Genomic DNA, 20,677 nt, shown 5'->3' on the forward strand with positions numbered 1-20,677 from the left:
GTCACTGGCAAGCAGCAGCCAAGGAGATGCACCAATCAGGCAGCGGGGAGGGCCGGCTGCGGTTTGCCCTGAGACTGTGACTGGCCAGCAGCAGCCAGTAGATTACAACCAATCACACAGCGGAGGCACATAGTCACTGGAGGGCGGGCCGGCCGGATGACGCGGAAGGGGGCGGTAACCATTCTGGTTACCGCACCCCCCTGTCATCACATTCATGCAGCCGGCCCGCCCTCCCGTGACTATGCGCTTTCGCTGCGTGATTGGTTGTAATCTCCCGGCTGCTGCTGCTGGCCAGTCACAGTCTCAGGGCAAACCGCGGCCGGCCCTCCCCGCTGCCTGACTGGTTCATCTCCTCGGCTGCTGCTGGCCAGTGACAGTAAGGCAAACCATGGACCCGGAAGGACATAGACGCTTACATCAAATTAAATATGCGGAATAAAATAATTAGGCAATAAAATATTTAAACATCCGCTCCCCGCTCCTCCACAGTGGCGAGTTCCGACTCATATTCCATTACTTTTCCAAAACCTAGTGGGGTTTACAAATTTTCCATGACTTTCCCCAGGCCTGGAAAGTGTCATGTAAAAATCCCATGACTTTTCCAGGATTTCCAGGACCGTACGAACCCTGCCATTTGTTTGTTTACATCCCTTTTTGGTCCCTTCCGTTTTTTTAACAGAAAAAATAGGCCTTTGATCCGTTCCAAAAAACGAATGTTGGCGAAAGTGAATGTAAATGGATATAAATAGATGTCCCTTTTTCATCCGTCAACGGATGGATGAAAAAGGGACAAACACGTTGTTTAAGACTAGGTTCAGACCTATCCAGGTTGCAGTTGATGCATTTTCCCGATTAGTTGTTTTTTTAGCACAATTTTTTTATGTGTTTTTAATGCATTTTAATCGGTTTTTGGGAGGGGTCTGTTGTCATGCAAGAGAAACCAGCAAAAACACAGCGGAAACAAATCAAAAATGCCAGCACTGCATTTTGATGCGTTTCTGCTGCTTTTCTATTGAAGTCTATGGAACTAAAAACACAACCTGCTGTGGGCAAAAATGTCACTGACCCTTTCAAAAAAACTTACAGATGGAAAAGACACAGATGTGAAAGTGGCTCCTAAGAAATCATGTTAAATGTACTGTAGTGCATTTCCGCAAAGCTGAAAACGCACCAAAAATCGCATAAGTGCGAAACCTAGCCTAACATCTGTATGATAAGGATGTAAAAATACATATAACATGCAGTTAAAAACAAATCAATATAATTTTCAGGCAAATACTGTTAACTGTATACTGCTGCTTGTCTTCAATGACACCATGACCACTGGCAGCTTGTTCAGTTATGCCCCATAAAGTAGGAAATGTCAATTATGAAAATGATGCACTCCACTCTAAATCATTTACTTACCATCTGTGACCAGCAGCACTAGAGTTGTCTATTTGGATTGCTTTCCCAGCAGCATTCTTCCCTGTGAAAATGTAAATGGTGTTTAGATGGAGCTTGACATACTTTCTCAAAATGCAGACTTGAAGTTTGAAATAACCTCTTAGAGGGAATCTTTACCATTAATATTGGGTGTCCTCTTCTCCATTCCTCCCCCACTCTGCTACAGAGATATCTGTCCTTTCCTTTTTTTTTTAATTAACAGGCTTTGGCCCACCCTCTATCCTGCCTCTTGGGGACATGTGAGAAGTGTAGCAACACCCCTAAAGGAGCTGCTTGGTAATTTTGGGTTCTTTGTTCTGCGCCTCAATTCTGAGAACAAACTCAGCCCCTCTGGCAGAATAAAAACTGGATTTTTGTCTTACCGTAATATCCTTTTCTCTGATGTCCATTGATGGACACAGCTCCATATCTTCTTGACCGATGGGTTTATGCTGCTCCCATAGGAGTAGGACCCTAGACGGAAAAAAATGTGACCACGTCTATAGGACAGTCCCGGGGTATACTCCCACTTCCTGCTATAGGACTTCAGTTTTGTAACAAGCAGTGTCAGAACATAAAACCCAACTCAATAGAGGGGCGGGTGCTGTGTCTGTCAGTCAATGAACATAATTTTACAGTAAGAAAAAAATCCAGTTTTCTCTTTCGTTCATCAACAGACACAGCTCCACATCTTGACTGATGGGACGTCCCAAAGTAGTGTCAATATGAGGAGTGGGAATAACACAGCAGGAAAAAACACACTTCTTAAAAGGCTAAACATAGCCAACTGGGCAAAACAAGAGCTCAACCGGGAACAACTAGAGCTCACCTGACAAAAATAACAAATACACCCTCAAAGAGGACTAAACCTCTCCCAACAGCGGCCTGCAAAATCTTGCAGTCAAAAGAAGCACCCTCAGATGCCAACACATCCACCTTATAAAATGTTGTGGAAGTGTGCACAAACGACCATGTGGCCACCTTGCATATCTGCATCACTGACGCCTAAAGACGGAAGGCCCAGGAGGCACTAAGCTCCCTCGTAGAATGCGCCTTAACAGGGAAAGGAGGATCCTGACCCTTAATGGAATAGGCCTCTGTCTGATCCATCTGGAAATGGTCGCAGCAGATGCAGCCATCCCCTTACAGGGTCCATCCGTAAGGACAAATAAAGAATCTGATTTCCGTAATAACTCAGTCGCTGCCAGGTACACCCTAATTGCCCGAACCACATCCAAAGAATGTAAGGCAATCTCTTTAGGATGCTTAGGCTTAGGACACAGACAAGGCAACACAATGTCTTCATTTAAATGGAAACCAGAGACGACTTTAGGAAGGAACAACTGACAGGTACGAAGCACCACCTTGTCTCTGTGAACCCCCAGATAAAGTAAACGACAGGACAGTGCAGCCAGCTCCAACAGTAATAGCGACCAAGAAAGCTACCTTCTGTGTCATAGTGAGCAGAGGAATCTCCTGAATATTTTCAAAGGGTGGTTTCTGCAGAACCGGCAGCACCCAATTGAGGTCCCACGGAGGCAATGGAGACCACAGGGGGAGCCAGGTGGCGGACCCCCTGAACAAAGGTTTGGACCAAGGAATTTGTGGCCAACGGGCATTGAAAGAATCGCCAGGGCCGATATCTGGCCTTTGATGGTACCCAAGGCCAAACGTTAATATACTCCTCTTTGCAGAAACTCCAAGACACGAGAAGTTACGGTTGGAGACTAACATCAAGTAATGTACACCCTCCAGACTCAATGATACTTCTTCCTAGAAGTAGATCTTTTAGCTTTTAACAGCATAGGAATCATCAATTTAGATGCCCCTCTATCCTTTTACACCTGGCTTTCAATAGCCAGGCCGTCAAAGCCAGCGACTCTAAAGCAGGATGGCAGATCGGTCCTTGAGTTAACAGATCTTCTCTGAAAGGGAGTCTCCAAGGGACATCCTCAACCAGCCGTACTAGGTCTGCGTACCAGGACCTGCGAGGCCAGTCATGTGCCACTAGGATGACTGGAATTCCCTTCTGCCTCAATCCTTTGCAAAAGTCTCAGCAGAAGAGTCAGACGATACTGGCTCTATGGAGCTACAAGAGCGACCGCGGCATCGGCCAGAGAATTCCGAGATCTTGATATGAACCTCTGCATCTTCCTGTTGAGACGAGAGGCCAACAGGTCCACATTGGGGGTCCTCCCCACCTGAGGCACAGTTGATGAAACACCTTCTGGTGGAGAGACAATTCTACCTGATCCAACTTCTGCCGAATTAGGTAATCCACCTGCCGATTTTCCACCTCTGGAATATGCACAGCAGAGACGGCTGGAACAAAGCATTCTGCCCATCTTAGAATACAGGCTACTTCCCGGGCCACTAAGGCACTTTTGGTGCCCCCTCGATGGTTGACATATGCCACGGTTGTGGCAATGTCTGATTGAATCTTCACCGGGCACCCCTGCAGACGATCCGTCCAATGGATTAGGCAAAGCCTGATCACCTAAATTTCCAGAATATTGATCAGCAGACTGGACTCCTCCAGAGACCAAACCCCCTGAGCCAGATCTGTACCCAAGACACCTCCCCATCCGGAGAGGCTGGCATCCATTGTGACCACCATCCAGTAGAGGGGGAGAAAGGATTTTCCCTGTCGAAGTGCCGGAGAGCGAAGTGACCAGATAAAAGATCCCCCGTACTCTGGCTGAACAGGATCAGATTGTCTAGAGCCTGTGGGTTCTTGTTCCATTTGACAAGGATCTCCTTCTGTAGAGACCTGGTATGGAACTGAGAAAACGGTACTGCCTTGAAGGTGGAGACCCTCAGGCCCAGCACTTGCATACAAGTCCGAAGGGATGATCGCCGGTTGGAAAGCAGGAGCCATGTCCCATCCTGCAACTTCTTGAGTTTCACCTCTGGAAGAAACACCTGGGTTAAAGTCGTATCTAGGTTTCAGGCCCAGATAGTCCAGTTTTGTGGATGGAACCAGAACACAATTTATGTTTAAAAAGGAAAAAATGCTAGGGCCAGAGATCCCAGCAAGGAACTAGGTACTTACTCCCAACTAAGCAAAAAAAAACTGAAGTCCTATAGCAGGAAGTGGGAGTTTACCCTCTGGGACTGCCCTTTAGGCGTGGTTACATTTTTTTTTTCCTAGTGTCCTACTCCTATGGAGAGCAGCATAAACCCATCAGTCAAGAAGATATGGAGCTGTGTTCATCAATGAACGAAAGAGAAATCACTGTGGACACAAGTGTAAAATACCTTTATCCTGGATGTGGATTATTACCATGAAACAGACACTCTCCCCTTTAGTCATAAACAAGCTTGGTATAATATTTTGGATTAGAATAAGTGGCAAGTTTGAGCAGCGTAACACACAGTACCAATGCGATAGAGAGAACAACCATCAATACCTGGCAACTGTCAGTAAAAAGATAGGCTGCAACTCAATGCTGGTAACACAGACGCTGAGAGGGAGGGGAGAAGGTTTATTGACTTTTCAACCCCTGAGTCACAGACACTATCAATCTGTAAAGAGGAAATGAGATAAACATATACTATAGGGCAATTACATGCAAGAGAGCCCAATGTGGGTTACCAGAGCTTCAATGTAATAAAGGGTCGATTTAAGTATATGTAGGTATAGTTTGAAGATGTTAACATTTTTTTTTTAAGTGAGAAATTTCCGCTGTCTTCTGCTAGCAATGGGGGGGGGGGGTCTTGTTATCAGTGAACACCTGTAATTTAGGGTAGGCAGACAAACTGAGTGAAGTGGTTCCTCCAATGGTAATTTAAAGTGGGAAACAAGTTAGTTGTGTGGTTCTCAAACACGTGTCTTGCTTGGTTTGAAATGGTGTCTGCATACAGCGTCTAGTGATGACTAAAGGGGGTTGGGCCTCCACCCGCTCACCAGTCCTTTGGATGTCACAGTCTCCCAGGTATCAATGTCCTTGTTCAAGCTCCTGGCTGTTGCAAATGTGTGCAGAGTTACCATTTTCAATGCCCTATTCCCAACACACACATTCCTGTAAAATGGCTGTGAATATAAGTGGGTACGGAAGTGACCACCGGCTGGAACTGTGCATATTCAGAGCAAGAAAATATCACCAGCACACCATAGATCTCCAGAATGGGTCCAAAGCTTTTTTTAGCGATTACATCATTACAGCAGAGAGCCTCGCAGGACCCCTTCATTAGGCATGTGTCATCAGGCGATCTGTCTCACCGCTGTGCCCAACTGCTGTGCTGCACCACTGGGCTGAACTGCTGTGATGTACCCGGCACTGGATTGCTGAGCTGTACCGCTAGGCTGAATTACCATGCTGAACAGCGGTGAGCCGCCATTCTCTCTCTCCTGGTAGCACAGTACACACTCCAATTTGTAGCAAATTGGCATGGCAAGTCTTTTGCAAGAGCAAAGTTGCTCTGGTGAGCCTACAGCAAGAGTTCTGCAAGTCTAAAGCATAACATTTCTGCCACAGTGACCCCTTTGGTGGGATGATGATTGCATTACATAACTTCAACCAAAACTTGCAGACTTGCAGAATGTTTGCAAAGAAAGTTGATCTAGAGTCAAGCAATGCGGACATACTGCAACTGTGCAACAAACTTGTCAGACCTGGCAAGTTTACCAATAGCTTATCAAGTCATTTTCAAACTTGCAGCACAATTGTTTGCTATCAGGGATAGTGCTGGAGAGAAACGTGGCTCACTCTCTCCTGTCTCCGGAAACTCTCTGCTCCCTGGTCCTTTTCCCGGGCTCCTGGTTCCCCTCTTCCTCTGTAGAGCTGGCATGCTAAGGGCTGTAGTTTGCTCCCTTAAGGTTTTAATTGGACTGCCAGTCTTAATGACTAAATGTTCCACAATCCTCTATTCTGACTCCCCGATTGGTCCTTTTCCACAGACAATGGGGACAGAGGGGGGAGGAAGCAAAGCAGGAAGCGAATCTTCTAAACACTGCTCTGCTTTGTTGTGTAGTGGCATGAGAAAGAAAGGGGGAGAAAAGAGCCAGCAGTTGTGCTTTCTGTGTCTCGCTCTGTCTCTGGACAGGCAAGTCTCCCTCTGTGGTGGTGCTTCAAGCAGGGCGGAGGGGGGGGGGGAAATCCCAGCCCACAGCTCACCTCTCCCTTGTCTCCGCTGCTGGTGTTCACTTGGCAGACTGAGCTGGAGCTGGGGGGCATGGGGGTTTAAGAGCTGACCAAGCTTACCATCACTGCTTCATTGGCCAAGAGGGTGAGACGCTGGAGTGGGGGGTGGACACTATAAATGTGTATGTGAACAAAGACCATCAGCGCTAAAAACGGTAAACTTATACATACATTATATATATATATATTATACACACACACACATATACATACACACACACACACACAGTATAATAATTTAGTGAACCTTTTTATTTTAGTTCAATTATTTATGGTTTCATTTGAGTATTGTGATATTTGATTGCCTCATTCATATTGCATTGCTCATTACTCAGATTTTTGATTATATATTTATTGCACAATTTATTTTGTGGTTTGTGATTAGTCATTTATATGATTTGTCATTTATATCACTTAGCGCAGCAAGTTATTACTAATAATTTTTTGGCGGTTATAATTTTTTGATATTATGGCATCTAACTGGTTGGATCGTCAGGAGCGCCATCTCCATGCGGCAGTTGACTGATACCCTTGGACCTGAAGGATGCAGCGGCCACATGTTTACAAGTTCCCACCTTTCATATAATGGAGCATACATGACATAGTTACATAGTTACATAGTTACATAGTTGGTGAGGTTGAATAAAGACAAAAGTCCATCCAGTTCAACCTGTGTAGATGTGTGTGGCTGTAATCATCTTGCATACCCCTGAATGTTCTGATCCTTGAGATGTACGTCTAAGAGTCTTTTGAAAGCCACCATACTACCCGCAGAAACCACCTCATGTGGTAGAGAATTCCACAATCTTGTAGCCCTAACAGTAAAGAACCCCCCACGTTGCCTGAGGTTAAAACGCTTCTCCTCTAATCGCATTGTATGCCCCCGAGTTCTCATGCAATCCCTTCGACTGAACAGCTTTTTTTCTAAGCCTAGATCCCCATTTAGATATTTAAAAATTGCTATCATGTCCCCCCTCAGGCGTCTCTTCTCCAGGGAGAATAAATCAAGCGATTGCAGACGCTCCTCATAATCAAGGTCCTCCAATCCCCTAATTAGTTTAGTTGCCCTTCTCTGGACTCTCTCCAGCTCCAACACATCCCTTCTGAGGACTGGTGACCAGAACTGGACCGAATACTCCAGATGCGGTCGGACCAGAGTTTTATAAAGTGGAAGGATTATAGTCTTATCTCTGGAATACATCCCTTTCTTTATGCATGCTAATATTCTGCTGGCTTTGGCAGCTGCCGCTTGACATTGCATGCTATTGCCTAATCTATCATCAACCAAGACTCCCAGATCCTTCTCCATTTTTGATTCCCCCAAGGGTTCCCCTCCTAACGTGTATTGTGTTTCTTTGTTTTTAGTCCCCAAGTGCAAAACCTTACACTTCTCCACGTTAAACCTCATTTGCCATGTCGTTGCCCACTCTGTAATTTTGTCCAGGTCATTCTGTAGGATATCTGCTTCATGCTGTGCAGTTATTGCCCTGGCCAATTTTGTGTCATCTGCAAAAACTGATAACGCACTACTGATCCCGTCCTCAATGCTGTTTATGAATAAATTGAACAAGGTTGGTCCCAGGACTGAGCCCTGGGGCACCCCGCTTACAACCTCAGACCAGTCTGAGTATGCGCTGTTTATTACCACCCTTTGGACACGCCCTTTAAGCCAATTCCGTATCCAAGAGCAAACTCTGCTGTCGATACCTGCAGAACTTATTTTATAAATTAAGCGCTTGTGGGGAACTGTATCAAACGCCTTAGCGAAATCCAAGTACACCACATCCACTGGTCTCCGCCTATCTAGCTCACAGCTTACCTCCTCGTAGAATGCTAAGAGATTGGTTTGACAAGAACGCCCATTTGTAAACCCGTGCTGATTACTGCTGATGATGTTGTTGTCTTTAGCAAACTCTACGATATAGTCCCTTATCATCCCCTCCAGAAGTTTACATACTATTGATGTCAAACTGACAGGCCTATAATTTCCCGGGATATGCCTCTGGCCCTTTTTGAATATCGGAATCACGTTAGCTTTCTTCCAATCCCCTGGTACATCTCCTGTCCTAATACTGTCAGCAAAGATCGGGAACAGTGGTCTGGATTTAACCTTACTGAGTTCCTTGAGTACTGTCGGATGTACGCCATCCGGGCCTGGTGATTTGTTTGTGTTAAGTTTATCCAGCCTTTCCCTGATTTCACCCTCTGTTAGCCATAGTGGCAAGTCCTGTGTATTACTACTAACCATACAGTCATGGTCAGTGTACCCCTCCGTTTCCTGTGTAAAGACTGACGAGAAAAAAGCATTCAGCACGGTTGCTTTTTCAGTGTCCTCTGTAACCATCCCCCCATCATCGCTAATTATGTGTGCAATATGCTCTGCCCTAGTTTTTTTGCTGTTGATATATTTAAAGAATTTGGGTTTTTTTTACTATCCTCCGCTATTTGTCTCTCAAAGTTGATTTTAGCCATTTTGATTTCGTGTTTACTTTTCTTATTTGCCTCCTTGTATTGCTCGAAAGCCAATACAGTGCCCTCTGATTTATATTTCTTGAAGGCCAATTTTTTTCCCCTAATAAGTTTTTTAACGCTACGGTTTAGCCAGCCAGGTTTGGCTTTGTCTCTTCTAAATTTATTTCCCATAGGAATGCACTGCAAGATGCCTTTGCCTAATATGTTCCTAAAGCATTCCCATTTTTCCTCTGTGGTCAGGGATCCCAGGGTTTGGTCCCAGTTTACCCTTTCCATCAATGAGTACAATTTTGGAAAGTTTGCCCTTCTGAAGTTTAGGGTTCTTATGTTCCCCACTTGCCTTGTTATATTGTTATTTATACTAAATGTGATCATCCTGTGATCGCTAGAGCCCAGGTTGTCCTGAACTACTACCTCCGAGATTATGTCTGGGTCATTAGTGATCAATAGATCCAGGACTGCATTTTCTCTAGTCGGAGAATCCACCAACTGTGACATGTAATTATCCAGTAAGGTTTCTGTGAATAGGCGGGCCTTCTGTGAGTGTGCAGTCCCCTCATCCCAGTCAATGTCAGGATAATTGAAGTCCCCCAATATGATGACTGATCCCAATTTTGCCACTTTACTCATTAGTGCTAAGGATTCCAGCTCTACCTCCTCCCCTTGGTTAGGTGGCCTATAGCAAACCCCCACAATTACTTTCCCCTTTTCTCCTTCCCTATGGAGTTCAACCCACACAGATTCTAACTCCATACTCATCCCTTCCGTAATGTCACTCCTTTCTATCACCTTTATATTGTTCTTGACATAGAGACATACCCCTCCCCCTCTTTTTCCTACCCTGTCCTTCCGGTACACCGAATACCCTTGGATATTGGCCAGCCAGTCATGTGAGGGGTCGAACCAAGTCTCTGTTATTCCCACAAGGTCTATGTCCTCCTCATGTACTAATATTTCCAACTCATCCATTTTATTAGCTAGGCTCCTGGCATTAGCATATACCCCTCTTAGTTTTACGGAAGTTGAGCGCAATTGGTTATGTTTATTCCTGTTTGGTCTGAGGTTTTCCCGCACAGACCTACCGATTGGCGTTGTGGACCTACTGTCGCTGCTGACCCTACAACTGCCTTCAGTCCTTTGCTCCCTCCTGACTGATTCTACTTCTGAGCCCTCCCCCCCGTCTCCTAGTTTAAAAGCCCCTCCAACTTGGTGGCCATCTTTCTCCCCAAAAGAGCTGTACCGTCCCCATTAAGGTGCAGCCAATCCTTACTAAAGAGCCGGTAGCCGACTGAGAAGTCAGCCCAGTTCTCCAGGAACCCAAACCCCTCCTTCCTACACCATTTGGTTGTCCCGGCAAATGGAACTCAGCCCCTAACCTAAATCCGGACATCCCCAAGTTGACCTGAAAAGGGTCAAGCCGGGTCTGCCGGAGTGTTCCACAAGGGGGAAGCACTGTGACGGATCACCCTGTCCCTGGATTGTAAACCCCTTCGTTTCATTTTCCTACGAGTTTGGGACATTGGCCTTTTATTGCATTTTATTTTCTCTTCATTCATCCTCAGAACAAAGGAAGATGGCAGGACTCATGGCATTGTGTTAATGTAATGTAATGTTACAGCCCATCCCCCCCCCTCCTGTTCCTGTGTCTAAGGGTGTGTATTCATGACACCGACACTTGTCTGAGCTGGAGACATCTCTCCGCAGGGGGTGTGTACTAAGACTGCCTGGTTCAAATGTACAAATGTTCAGTTCTCATTGGTTGGTCCTTGTCTCATTCCCCCCCCCCCTTGCAGGGCTAAGGGGAGTGCCCCTTAGCTGTGTGTAACTGTTGTCTTGGAATGTAATAAACAGTTTAACCACTTCCATACAGAGCAGTTAGACACCCTTCCTGCCCAGACCAATTTTCAGCTTTCAGCACTCTCACACTTTGAATGACAATTGCTCAGTCATGCTACACTGTAACCAAACAAAATTTTTATCATTTTGTTCACACAAATAGAGCTTTCTTTTGGTGGTATTTGATCACAACTGGGTTTTTTTTTTGTGATATATGCAAAAAAAGAGCAAAAATTTTGAAAAAAAAAACACTTTTTTTTAGTTTCAATTATAAAATTTTGCAAAAAATTAATTTTTCTTCATACATTTGGGCCAAAATGTATACTGCTACATGTCTCTGGTAAAATTAACCCAAATTAGTGTATATTATTTAGTCTGTGTGAAAGTTATTGAGTCTAGAAGCTATGGTACCAATTACTAAAAATTGATCACACCAGATGTACTGACGGCCTATCTCCTTTCTTGAGGCCCTGAAATGTCAGGACAGTACAAATACCGCCCAAATGACCCCTTTTTGTAAAGTAGACAGTCCAAGGTATTTAGTAAGAGGCATGGTGGGTTTTTTGAAGTTGTAATTTTTTCCCACAATTCTTGGGAAAATGAAGAAAAAAATTTTTTTTCTTTTTTTTCCCACAAAGTTGTCAATTTATAAGCTATTTCTAACACATAGCATGTGCACAGCAAAAATTACACCCAAAAATACATTCTGCTACTCCTTCTGAGTATGGCGATACCACATGTGTGAGACTTTTACACAGCCTGGCCACAAAAAGGGACTCCACGTCCAAGAAGCACCTTCAGGCGTTCTAGGAGCATAAATACACATAAAACTTTCTTACTACCTATCACACTTTTCAAGGCCCTAGAGCACCAATACAATGGAAAAGTCCACAAAATGACCCCATTTTGGAAAGCAAACACTCCAACGTATATTCTATGAGGCATTATGGGTCGTTTGAACATATCATTTTTTTCCACAGGTTTTTGGAAAATGTGGGAAAAAAATGAAAACTACATGTGGCAATACCACATGTGTGAGACTTTTTCACAGCCTAGCCATATAGAGGGGCCCAACATCCAAGGCGCACCATCATGCATCCTAGCCACTTGCCTAGGCCTATTTTTGACATTTGGTGTTTACAAGCTAAAATCAGTTGTTTTGCTAGAAAACTGCTTAGAACCCCCAAACATTATATATTTTTTTTTAGCAGAGACCCTAGAGAATAAAATGGAGATTATTGCAATATTTTTTATCACACCGTATTTGCGCAGCGGTCTTCCAAACGCAATTTTTTTGGAAAAAATTCACTTTTTTTAATTAAAAAATAAGAAACCAGTAAAGTTAGCCCAATTTTTTCCATAATGTGAAAGATAATGTTACGCCGAGTAAATAGATACCCAACATGTCATGTTTCAAAATTGCGCACGCTCACGGAATGGCGACAAACTTTGGTACTTAAAAATCCCCATAGGCGCAAATTATTCCCCTTGCTCTAACAATCGCGGCGATACCTCACATGTGTGGTTTGAACACCGTTTACATATGTGGGCGGGGTTTCTGTATGCGTTCATTTCTGCGCGCGAGCTCACGGGGACAGGGCGCTTTAATTTTTTTTTTTTTTTTTTACTATTTATTTTATTTATTATTTTTTATTTTTACACCGTTTAAAAAAAAAAATTGATCATTTTTATTTCTATTAAAAGGAATGTAAACATTCCTCGTAATAGAAATAGGCACGACAGGACCTCTTTTTTGTGAGATCTGGGGTCAAAAAGTCCTCAGATCTCACAAGTACACTAAAAGATAGAAAAAAAAAAAATTATTATATAAAATGAAACCTTTAAACCGGTTGCTAGGCAACAACATTTTCCGTAGCTCCGGTCCTCCAAGACCATAGAGTCAAGTGAGGGCAAGCTTGCCCTCACTCGACATCCTGTCTGTGAGGATCTGGGACCGGATCGTTTTCCCCGCTCCCGGCGGGTCCGGTAAGCGGGGAAAAGGACCGGAACGTGGCGGGAGGGGGGGGGGGCGCCTCTTCCGCCATCCCGGAAGGGTGATCCCACGGCGAATCCGCCGCTGGGACCACCCTTATCGGAAAGCCAACCGTCCACCGTTTAAAAAAATACCAGGGTTATGGCAGCTATCTGCTGCCATAACACCGGTATTTAGGTTTAAACGGAGGACGTATATAAACCTTTTTGGACTTGGACATGGTGGCTGTATGAAGGGTGATAGGTACTCGGGTACTTTGTTGGGCAGGTGACAGGTACTCTGGTACTGATGAGCAAGTGGCAGGTACTCGAGTACTCCGATAGGTAGGTGACAGGTACTCGGATACTCTGATGGGCAGTTGACAGGCAGGTGATAAGTACTAATGAGTAGTACTGATACTGATAGGTGATACTGTACTGATGGGTACTGATGATCAGTACTGATACGTGATAGGTACTGATGAGTAGTGATGGGTACTGATGAGCAGGCAGCAAGTACTCGGTACTTCAGGCATCAGGTACTCTGATGAGCAGGTGGAAGGTACTCGGGTACTCTGATGGGTAGGTGACAGGTACTCAGGTACTCTGATGACGGGTACTCCGTTGACAGGTACTCAAAGTACCCGAGTACCTGTCATCAGAGTACCCGAGTACCTGTCATCAGAGTACCCGAGTACCCGTCATCAGAGTACCCGAGTGCCCGTCATCAGAGTACCCGAGTGCCCGTCATCAGAGTACCCGAGTACCTGTCATCAGAGTACCCGAGTACCCGTCATCAGAGTACCCGAGTACCTGTCATCAGAGTACCCGAGTACCTGTCATCAGAGTACCCGAGTACCCGTCATCAGAGTACCCGAGTACCCGTCATCAGAGTACCCGAGTACCCGTCATCAGAGTACCCGAGTACCTGTCATCAGAGTACCCGAGTACCTGTCATCAGAGTACCCGAATACCTGTCACCAGCCCATCAGAGTACCCGAGTACCTGTCATCAGAGTACCCGAATACCTGTCATCAGCCCATCAGAGTACCCGAGTACCTGTCATCTGAGTACCTGATGGGCTGGTGACAGGTACTCAGGTACTTTGATGGGCTAGTGACAGGTGCTCTTTATTGGGGGGGGCAATCAGTGTGTTTGGGGTGCACTATGATTGGTAACTAGCTGTTACCACACTCTCTTCCTCACACAGGATCAGTGTGTGAGGAGGAGAACACGGTGACAGCTAGTTACCGTGTTCTCTGTTGACATTTGTGACCGGCTGTGATTGGACACAGCCGGTCACGTGGTAAAGAGCCAATTTCATTGGCTCTTTACCTAGATCGGGGATCGACTCTGTCCGAGGGACGAGCCTCGTCCCCGATCGCTGCTCTGCGCGCCCCCGGGGGCACGCATTGCAGAGAGAACGAGCGGCTCGTGCTGGAGCCGCTCATGTGATCGGCTGTGATTGACACAGCCGATCACGTGGTAAACAGCCAATTTCTATTGGCTGTTTACCTTGATCAGGGATGGGCTATGTCCGAGGGACGAGCCTCACCCCCGATCGCCGCGCTGCGCGCCCCCAGGGGCGCGCAGTAGAGGGGAGATCCGGGCGACGTCATATGACGGCGGCCCGGATCCTCACAACCACTTTGCCAACATCATTTTACATGACGCGGTATGGAAGTGGTTAAGCTCTGCATGGTTAACCCTCAACACCTGTGTGGATTGTCTCGTGATTGAGGGGTTACGGGCTGGGTATGGCTTCTCCGCAGGCTGTGGGTGCGTTTGGAGGACAGGAGACACAGTTTCGGCGGATGTGCCCACCTGGGGTACAAAGATCCGTTACAATTGGGTATAAAAAGAGCCTCTCAGAGTGGCAGTGTCTCAGAAGTCAAGATGTGCAGAGGATCACCAATTCCCCCAATGCTGCGGCGAAAAATAGTGGAGCAATATCAGAAAGGAGTTTCTCAGAGAAAAATTGCAAAGAGTTTGAAGTTCTCATCATCTACAGTGCATAATATCATCCAAAGATTCAGAGAATCTGGAACAATCTCTGCGCGTAAGGGTCAAGGCCCTTAGACGGCACTGCATCACATACAGGAATGCTACTGTAATGGAAATCACAACATGGGCTCAGGAATACTTCCAGAAAACATTGTCGGTGAACACAATCCACCGTGCCATTTGCAGTTGCCGGCTAAAACTCTATAGGCCAAAAAAGAAGCCATATCTAAACATGATCCAGAAGCGCAGGCGTTTTCTCTGGGCCAAGGCTCATTTAAAATGGACTGTGGCAAAGTGGAAAACTGTTCTGTGGTCAGAGTAATCAAAATTTGAAGTTTTTTTGGAAAACTTGGACGCTATGTCATCCGGACTAAAGAGGACAAGGACAACCCAAGTTGTTATCAGAGCTCAGTTCAGAAGCCTGCATCTCTAATGGTATGGGGTTGCATGAGTGCGTGTGGCATTGGCATCTTACACATCTGGAAAGGCACCATCAGTGCTGAAAGGTATATCCAAGTTCTAGAACAACATATGCTCCCATCCAGACGTCGTCTCTTTCAGGGAAGACCTTGTATTTTCCAACATGACAATGCCAGACCACATACTGCATCAATTACAATATCATGGCTGCGTAGAAGAAGGATGCGGGTAATGAAATGGCCAGCCTGCAGTCCAGATCTTTCACCCATAGAAAACATTTGGCATATCATAAAGAGGAAGATGCGACAAAGAAGACCTAAGACAGTTGAGCAACTAGAAGCCTTTATTAGACAAGAATGGGACAACATTCCTATTCCTAAACTTGAACAACATGTCTCCTCAGTCCCCAGACATTTGCAGACTGTTATAAAAAGAAGAGGGGATGCCACACAGTGGTAAACATGGCCATGTCCCAACTTTTTTGAGATGTGTTGATGCCATGAAATTTAAAATCAACTTATTTTTCCCTTAAAATTATACATTTTCTCAGTTTAAACATTTGATATGTCATCTATGTTGTATTCTGAATAAAATATTGAAATTTGAAACTTCCACATCATTGCATTCTTTTTTTATTCACAATTTGTACAGTGTCCCACCTTTTTTGGAATTGGGTTTGTAAATGGTAGGAGAGCAGATTATTTCCCTTTTTAACAGGGTTTTTGCCTATTGGAACTGTAAGGGGTGTAAAACTGTAAGGTACCTGTAAAACGTTTAGTCCAGAGTGGAGCTTTGGCTGTGGATTGAGGCCTTAGCATAGTCAGGCAGCCTGGGTCAGGAACAAATCTTGACAGCAAGGTACAAAGTCAAAAGAGGCAGGCAGGGTCATACACAGCGTGGTAGAGTAATGTAGAATCGTCAGGCAAAGAGAGTAATCCAGGAAACAGGCAGAGGTCAAAGTCCAGCAGTTCAGTAACTCAGCAGGATATCACACACCCAGGAAAACAGATCCAACAAACAGGCCCAGTACACAGGAAGTCCTGCAATTTAGGCTGAGTTAATTGTGGATTGACTGCAGCTGGAAGGCAGGTGGAGCTAGAGAGTTCCAAGAGCAGATATACTAAGCAGAGTGTAAGCTGCAGAGAGTCAGATTTCCTAGTAACAGAGCGTATAGGACCATAGCACAAAGCCCGAAGAACCCAGGCTCAAACCTAGGCACATGACAAAAACATCTAAGGTTAATAGTAGGAAGATGATGGATATTGTAGCCAGTTCCACAGGGAAAAGATACACTATATTAACAAAGTACTGGGATGCCTGCCTTTACATGCACATGAACTATAAGGTCATCCCAGTCACAACGTTTAGGAGTGTCTCTATGGAAATTTTTGACCATTCTTCCAGAAGTGTATTTGTGAGGTCAAGCACTGATGTGGACTAGAAGGCCTGGCTCGCAGTGTCCACTCTAATTTATCCCAAAGGTGTTCTATCTGGTTGAGGGCAGGACTCTTAGTCCCAGTTCACATTTGTGCGATGCGGGAACAATGCGAATATATAGCGTGTTCCCGCATTGCATCCGTACCCCTGGCAGTTCACACTGCCATATGCGATACGCAGGGGGTGTCAATTAGAAGTTAACGACACCCCCAGTTGAGATCGCATATTGCAGTGCGATCTGAAAGTTTGCACAGAATCGGATCGCACTAGTGTGAACCACCATGCGATCCGATTCTGCTGCAGATTAAAAAAAGGGTCATTGCAATTGCGGTGCGAATTCAGCCATACAAACTGCACCGCACAGAGATCGCATGTAATTTAGGAGCAGTGCGCTCCGAATTACATGTGATCTCTGTGATCACACTAATGTAAACCGGCACTCAAATTCCTCCACCCCAAACTCGCTCATCCATTTATTTTTGGACCTAGCTTTGTGCACTGGTGTGCAGTCATGTGGGAAAAGGAAGGGGCCATCGCCAACTATTCCCACAAAGTTGGGAGCATGAAATTGTCCAAAATGTCTTGGTATGCTGATGCCTTAAGAGTTCCCCTCACTGGAACTAAGCGGCCAAGCCCAACCCCTGAAAAACAACTCCACACCATAATCCCTCCAAATCAAGGTCCATAAAGACATGCATGAGACAGTTTGGGGTGGAGGAATTTGACTGGCCTGCACAGAGTCCTGACCACAACCCGACAGAACTCCTCTGTGATGATTTGGAGTAGAGACTGCGAGCCAGGCCTTCTCATCCACATAAGTGCCTGCGGTGGTGGGAGGGATGAAATAAGTGGAATCGGTAAAGGGATGGGATCTGTGGCAGTGGTGTGGGGGGGGGGGAATGGGATAAGTGGCAGCAGTGGTGGTGGGGTAGATGGAATGGGATGAGTGGCAGTAGTGGTGGGGGGGTGGGATGAGTGGCAGTGGTGGGGGATAGGATGAGTGGCAGCAGTGGTGGTGGGATGGAATTAGTGGTAGGGGTGGTGGTGGGATAGGATCAGTGGCAGCGGTGGTGGGATGGGAGGAGTGGTGGTGGTAGTGGCAGTGGAAGTAGAGGGGATGGAATTAAATCAGTGGCAGCTTTGACGGTGGGATGGAATCAGTGGCAGGGGTGGTGGTGGGATGGGAACAATGGCAGTGGTGCTGGGATGGGATGAGTGGTGGTGGTAATGCTGGGGGATGGGATGAGTGGCAGTGGTGGTGGGGGAGATTGGATCAGTGGCGGCGGTGGTGGGATGGGATCAGTGGCAGCGGTGATGGTGGGATGGGATCAGTGACAGCGGTGGTGGTGGTGGGATTGGATGAGTGGCAGTTGTGGCGGGATGGGATGAGTGGCAGTAGTGGTGGTAAAGGGGGTGGGATGAGTGGCAGCGGCGGTGATGGTGAGGGGGTGGAATCAGTGGCAGTGGTGGTGAGGGGGGTGGGATCAGTGGCAGCAGTGGTAGTGGTGAGGGGCGGAGGGATTAGGGGCAGAAGTGGTGGTGGTGAAGGGGGGAGGGATTAGTGGCAGTGGTGGAGGTTAAGGGGGAGGGATTAGTAGCAGTGGTGGAGGTTAAGGGGGTGGGATCATTGGCGGGGGTGGGATTAGTGGCAGCAGTGGTGGTGAGGGGGGTATAGTTAGTGGCAGTGGTGGTGAGGGGTGTAGGATTAGTGACAACGGTGGTGGTGGGGGGGTAGGATTAGTGACAGTGGTGGCGGTGGTGAGGGGGTAGGATTAGTGGCAGCGGTGGTGGTGGGGGGGTAGGATTGGTGACAGCGGTGGTGGTGGTGAGGGGGTAGGATTAGTATCAGCAGTGGTGGTGGTGAGGGGGGGTAGGATTAGTGACAGCGGTGGTGGTGGTGAGGGGGGGTATGATTAGTGACAGCGGTGGTGGTGAGGGGGGTAGGATTAGTGACAGTGGTGGTGGTGAGGGGGGTAGGATTAGTGACAGTGGTGGTGGTGATGGGAGGGTAGGATTAGTGACAGCGGTGGTGGTGGTGGTGAGGGGGGTAAGATTAGTGACAGCAGCTGTGGTGGTGAGGAAGGTAGGATTAGTGACAGCGGTGGTGGTGAGAGGGGGTAGGATTAGTGACAGCGGTGGTGGTGGTGAGGGGGGGGGGGCTGGAATTAGTGACAGTGGTGGTGAGGGGGGTAGGATTAGTGAAAGTGGTGGTGGTGAGGGGGATAGGATTAGTGAAAGTGGTGGTGGTGAAGGGGGTAGTATTAGAGACAGCAGTGGTGGTGGTGAGGGGGGGGGGGTAGGATTAGTGACAGCGGTGGTGGTGAGTGGGGTAGGATTAGTGACAGCGGTGGAGGTGGTGGTGACAGGGGGTAGGATTAGTGACAGCGGTGATGGTGGTGAGGGGGGTAGTATTAGTGACAGTGGTGGTGTTGGTGAAGGGGGTAGGCTTAGTGACAGCAGTGGTAGTGAGGGGGGGTAGGATTAGTGATAGCAGTAGTGGTGGTGAGGGGGGATAGGATTAGTGACAGAGATGGTGGTGGTGAGGGGGGTGGGATTAGTGACAGCGGTGGTGGTGGTGAGGGGAGGTAGGATTAGTAACAGCGGTGGTGGTGAGGGGGGTAGGATTAGTGACAGCGGTGGTGGTGGTAGTGAGGGGGATAAGATTAGTGACAGTGGCTGTGGTGGTGAGGGCGGTAGGATTAGTGACAGCGGTGGTGGTGAGGGGGGGGGTAGGATTAGTGATAGCGGTGGTGGTGGTGAGAGGGGATAGGATTAGTGACAGCGATGGTGGTGGTGAGGGGGGGGTAGGATTAGTGACAGCGGTGGTGGTGGTGAGGGTGGTAGAATTAGTGAAAGCGGTGGTGGTGGTGAGGGGGTGTAGGATTAGTGACAGCGGTGGTGGTGAGGGTGGCAGGATTAGGGACAGCAGTGGTGGTGGTAAGGGTGGTAGGATTAGGGACAGCAGTGGTGGTGGTAAGGGTGGTAGGATTAGTGACAGCAGTGGTGGTGGTGAGGGGGGGTAGGATTAGTGACAGCAGTGGTGGTGAGGGGGGTAGGATTAGTGACAGCGGTGGTAGGAGTAAGAGGCAGAGGTGGTGGAGGATGGGTGCAGTTGCACTAGCAATTTGTCACTTACTTGGTCAGTCAGTTGATTCCCCCTCAGTTTACACACGCCTCCAGGGATTCCTTCATATCATGGGGTCACCTTGCAGAGGGGAGAGCTCCTTCCCCTTCACTCTTCACTTCGTCAGCTGTTCAGGTGACTTTTTTTTTTTTCAGTGTCCACCTCCGTCTCCCTACACTGCTTCTCTCTCTCCCTGGAAAGGATAGATGGGGCTCCAGACTCCTCTGTGGCCATCCACAACCCCTGCACAGCGTAACAAATGGACAGAAAGATGGACGGGCGCGCGAACAGGCAGGGGGGCGAAGGTGCGGGGTGGGCGAACGGGCGAGGTAACGAACGGGCAGGGGGGTGAACGTGGCCCCCCACAGTGGCGGAACTCCAGGGCCCAGTCACAATGGCGACTGCTCTGTGACTCCGGTAGTTCCGCCACTGCTGATAAAATAGTGTATATACTGAGAGATTTCATGAATTGCACCACAGATGGGGTAATTTATATGTCAAAACATCCGTGCGGTCAGCAGGATGTTGGCCGCACTTCTAGGCAGCTTCAGGTACCCATTAGAAAATATGTTAACATTATTAAAAAAAGGTGAGAAGAACCATTTATAAGTCTTAAGACACTTTAACCTCTTCCGGACCGCCCGCCGCAAATATACTGCGGCAGGAAGGCCCTCCTGCACGAACTGACGTAGCTGTACGTTGGTTGCGCGTTCGCAGCTAGGGGGCCCCGATTGCCGCCAGGCACCCGCGATCTTTCCCCGCTGAGAGAGAAGGACAGTCAGCTGTTGTAAATAAAGCTGACCGCTCTTCTGTCTGGAATGATCACAGAGCTCCTGTGATCCTT

General features: G+C 47.1%; 1 protein-coding gene across 1 annotated transcript in view; it reads right to left on the reverse strand.

Annotated features, from left to right (window-relative positions):
* RMDN2 (regulator of microtubule dynamics 2) overlaps window positions 1-20,677 on the reverse strand; it is a 1,203,289-nt gene that overhangs the window by 732,405 nt on the left and 450,207 nt on the right. Inside the window, exon 4 of the mRNA XM_082251346.1 lies at window positions 1,408-1,468. Coding sequence (XP_082107472.1) covers window positions 1,408-1,468 — 61 coding nt within the window. The remainder of the gene's footprint in view (window positions 1-1,407; window positions 1,469-20,677) is intronic.

This window comes from Pelophylax lessonae (genome assembly GCF_965119305.1).
Source record: "Pelophylax lessonae genome assembly, chromosome: 3".
NCBI classification, from domain to species: domain Eukaryota; kingdom Metazoa; phylum Chordata; class Amphibia; order Anura; family Ranidae; genus Pelophylax; species Pelophylax lessonae.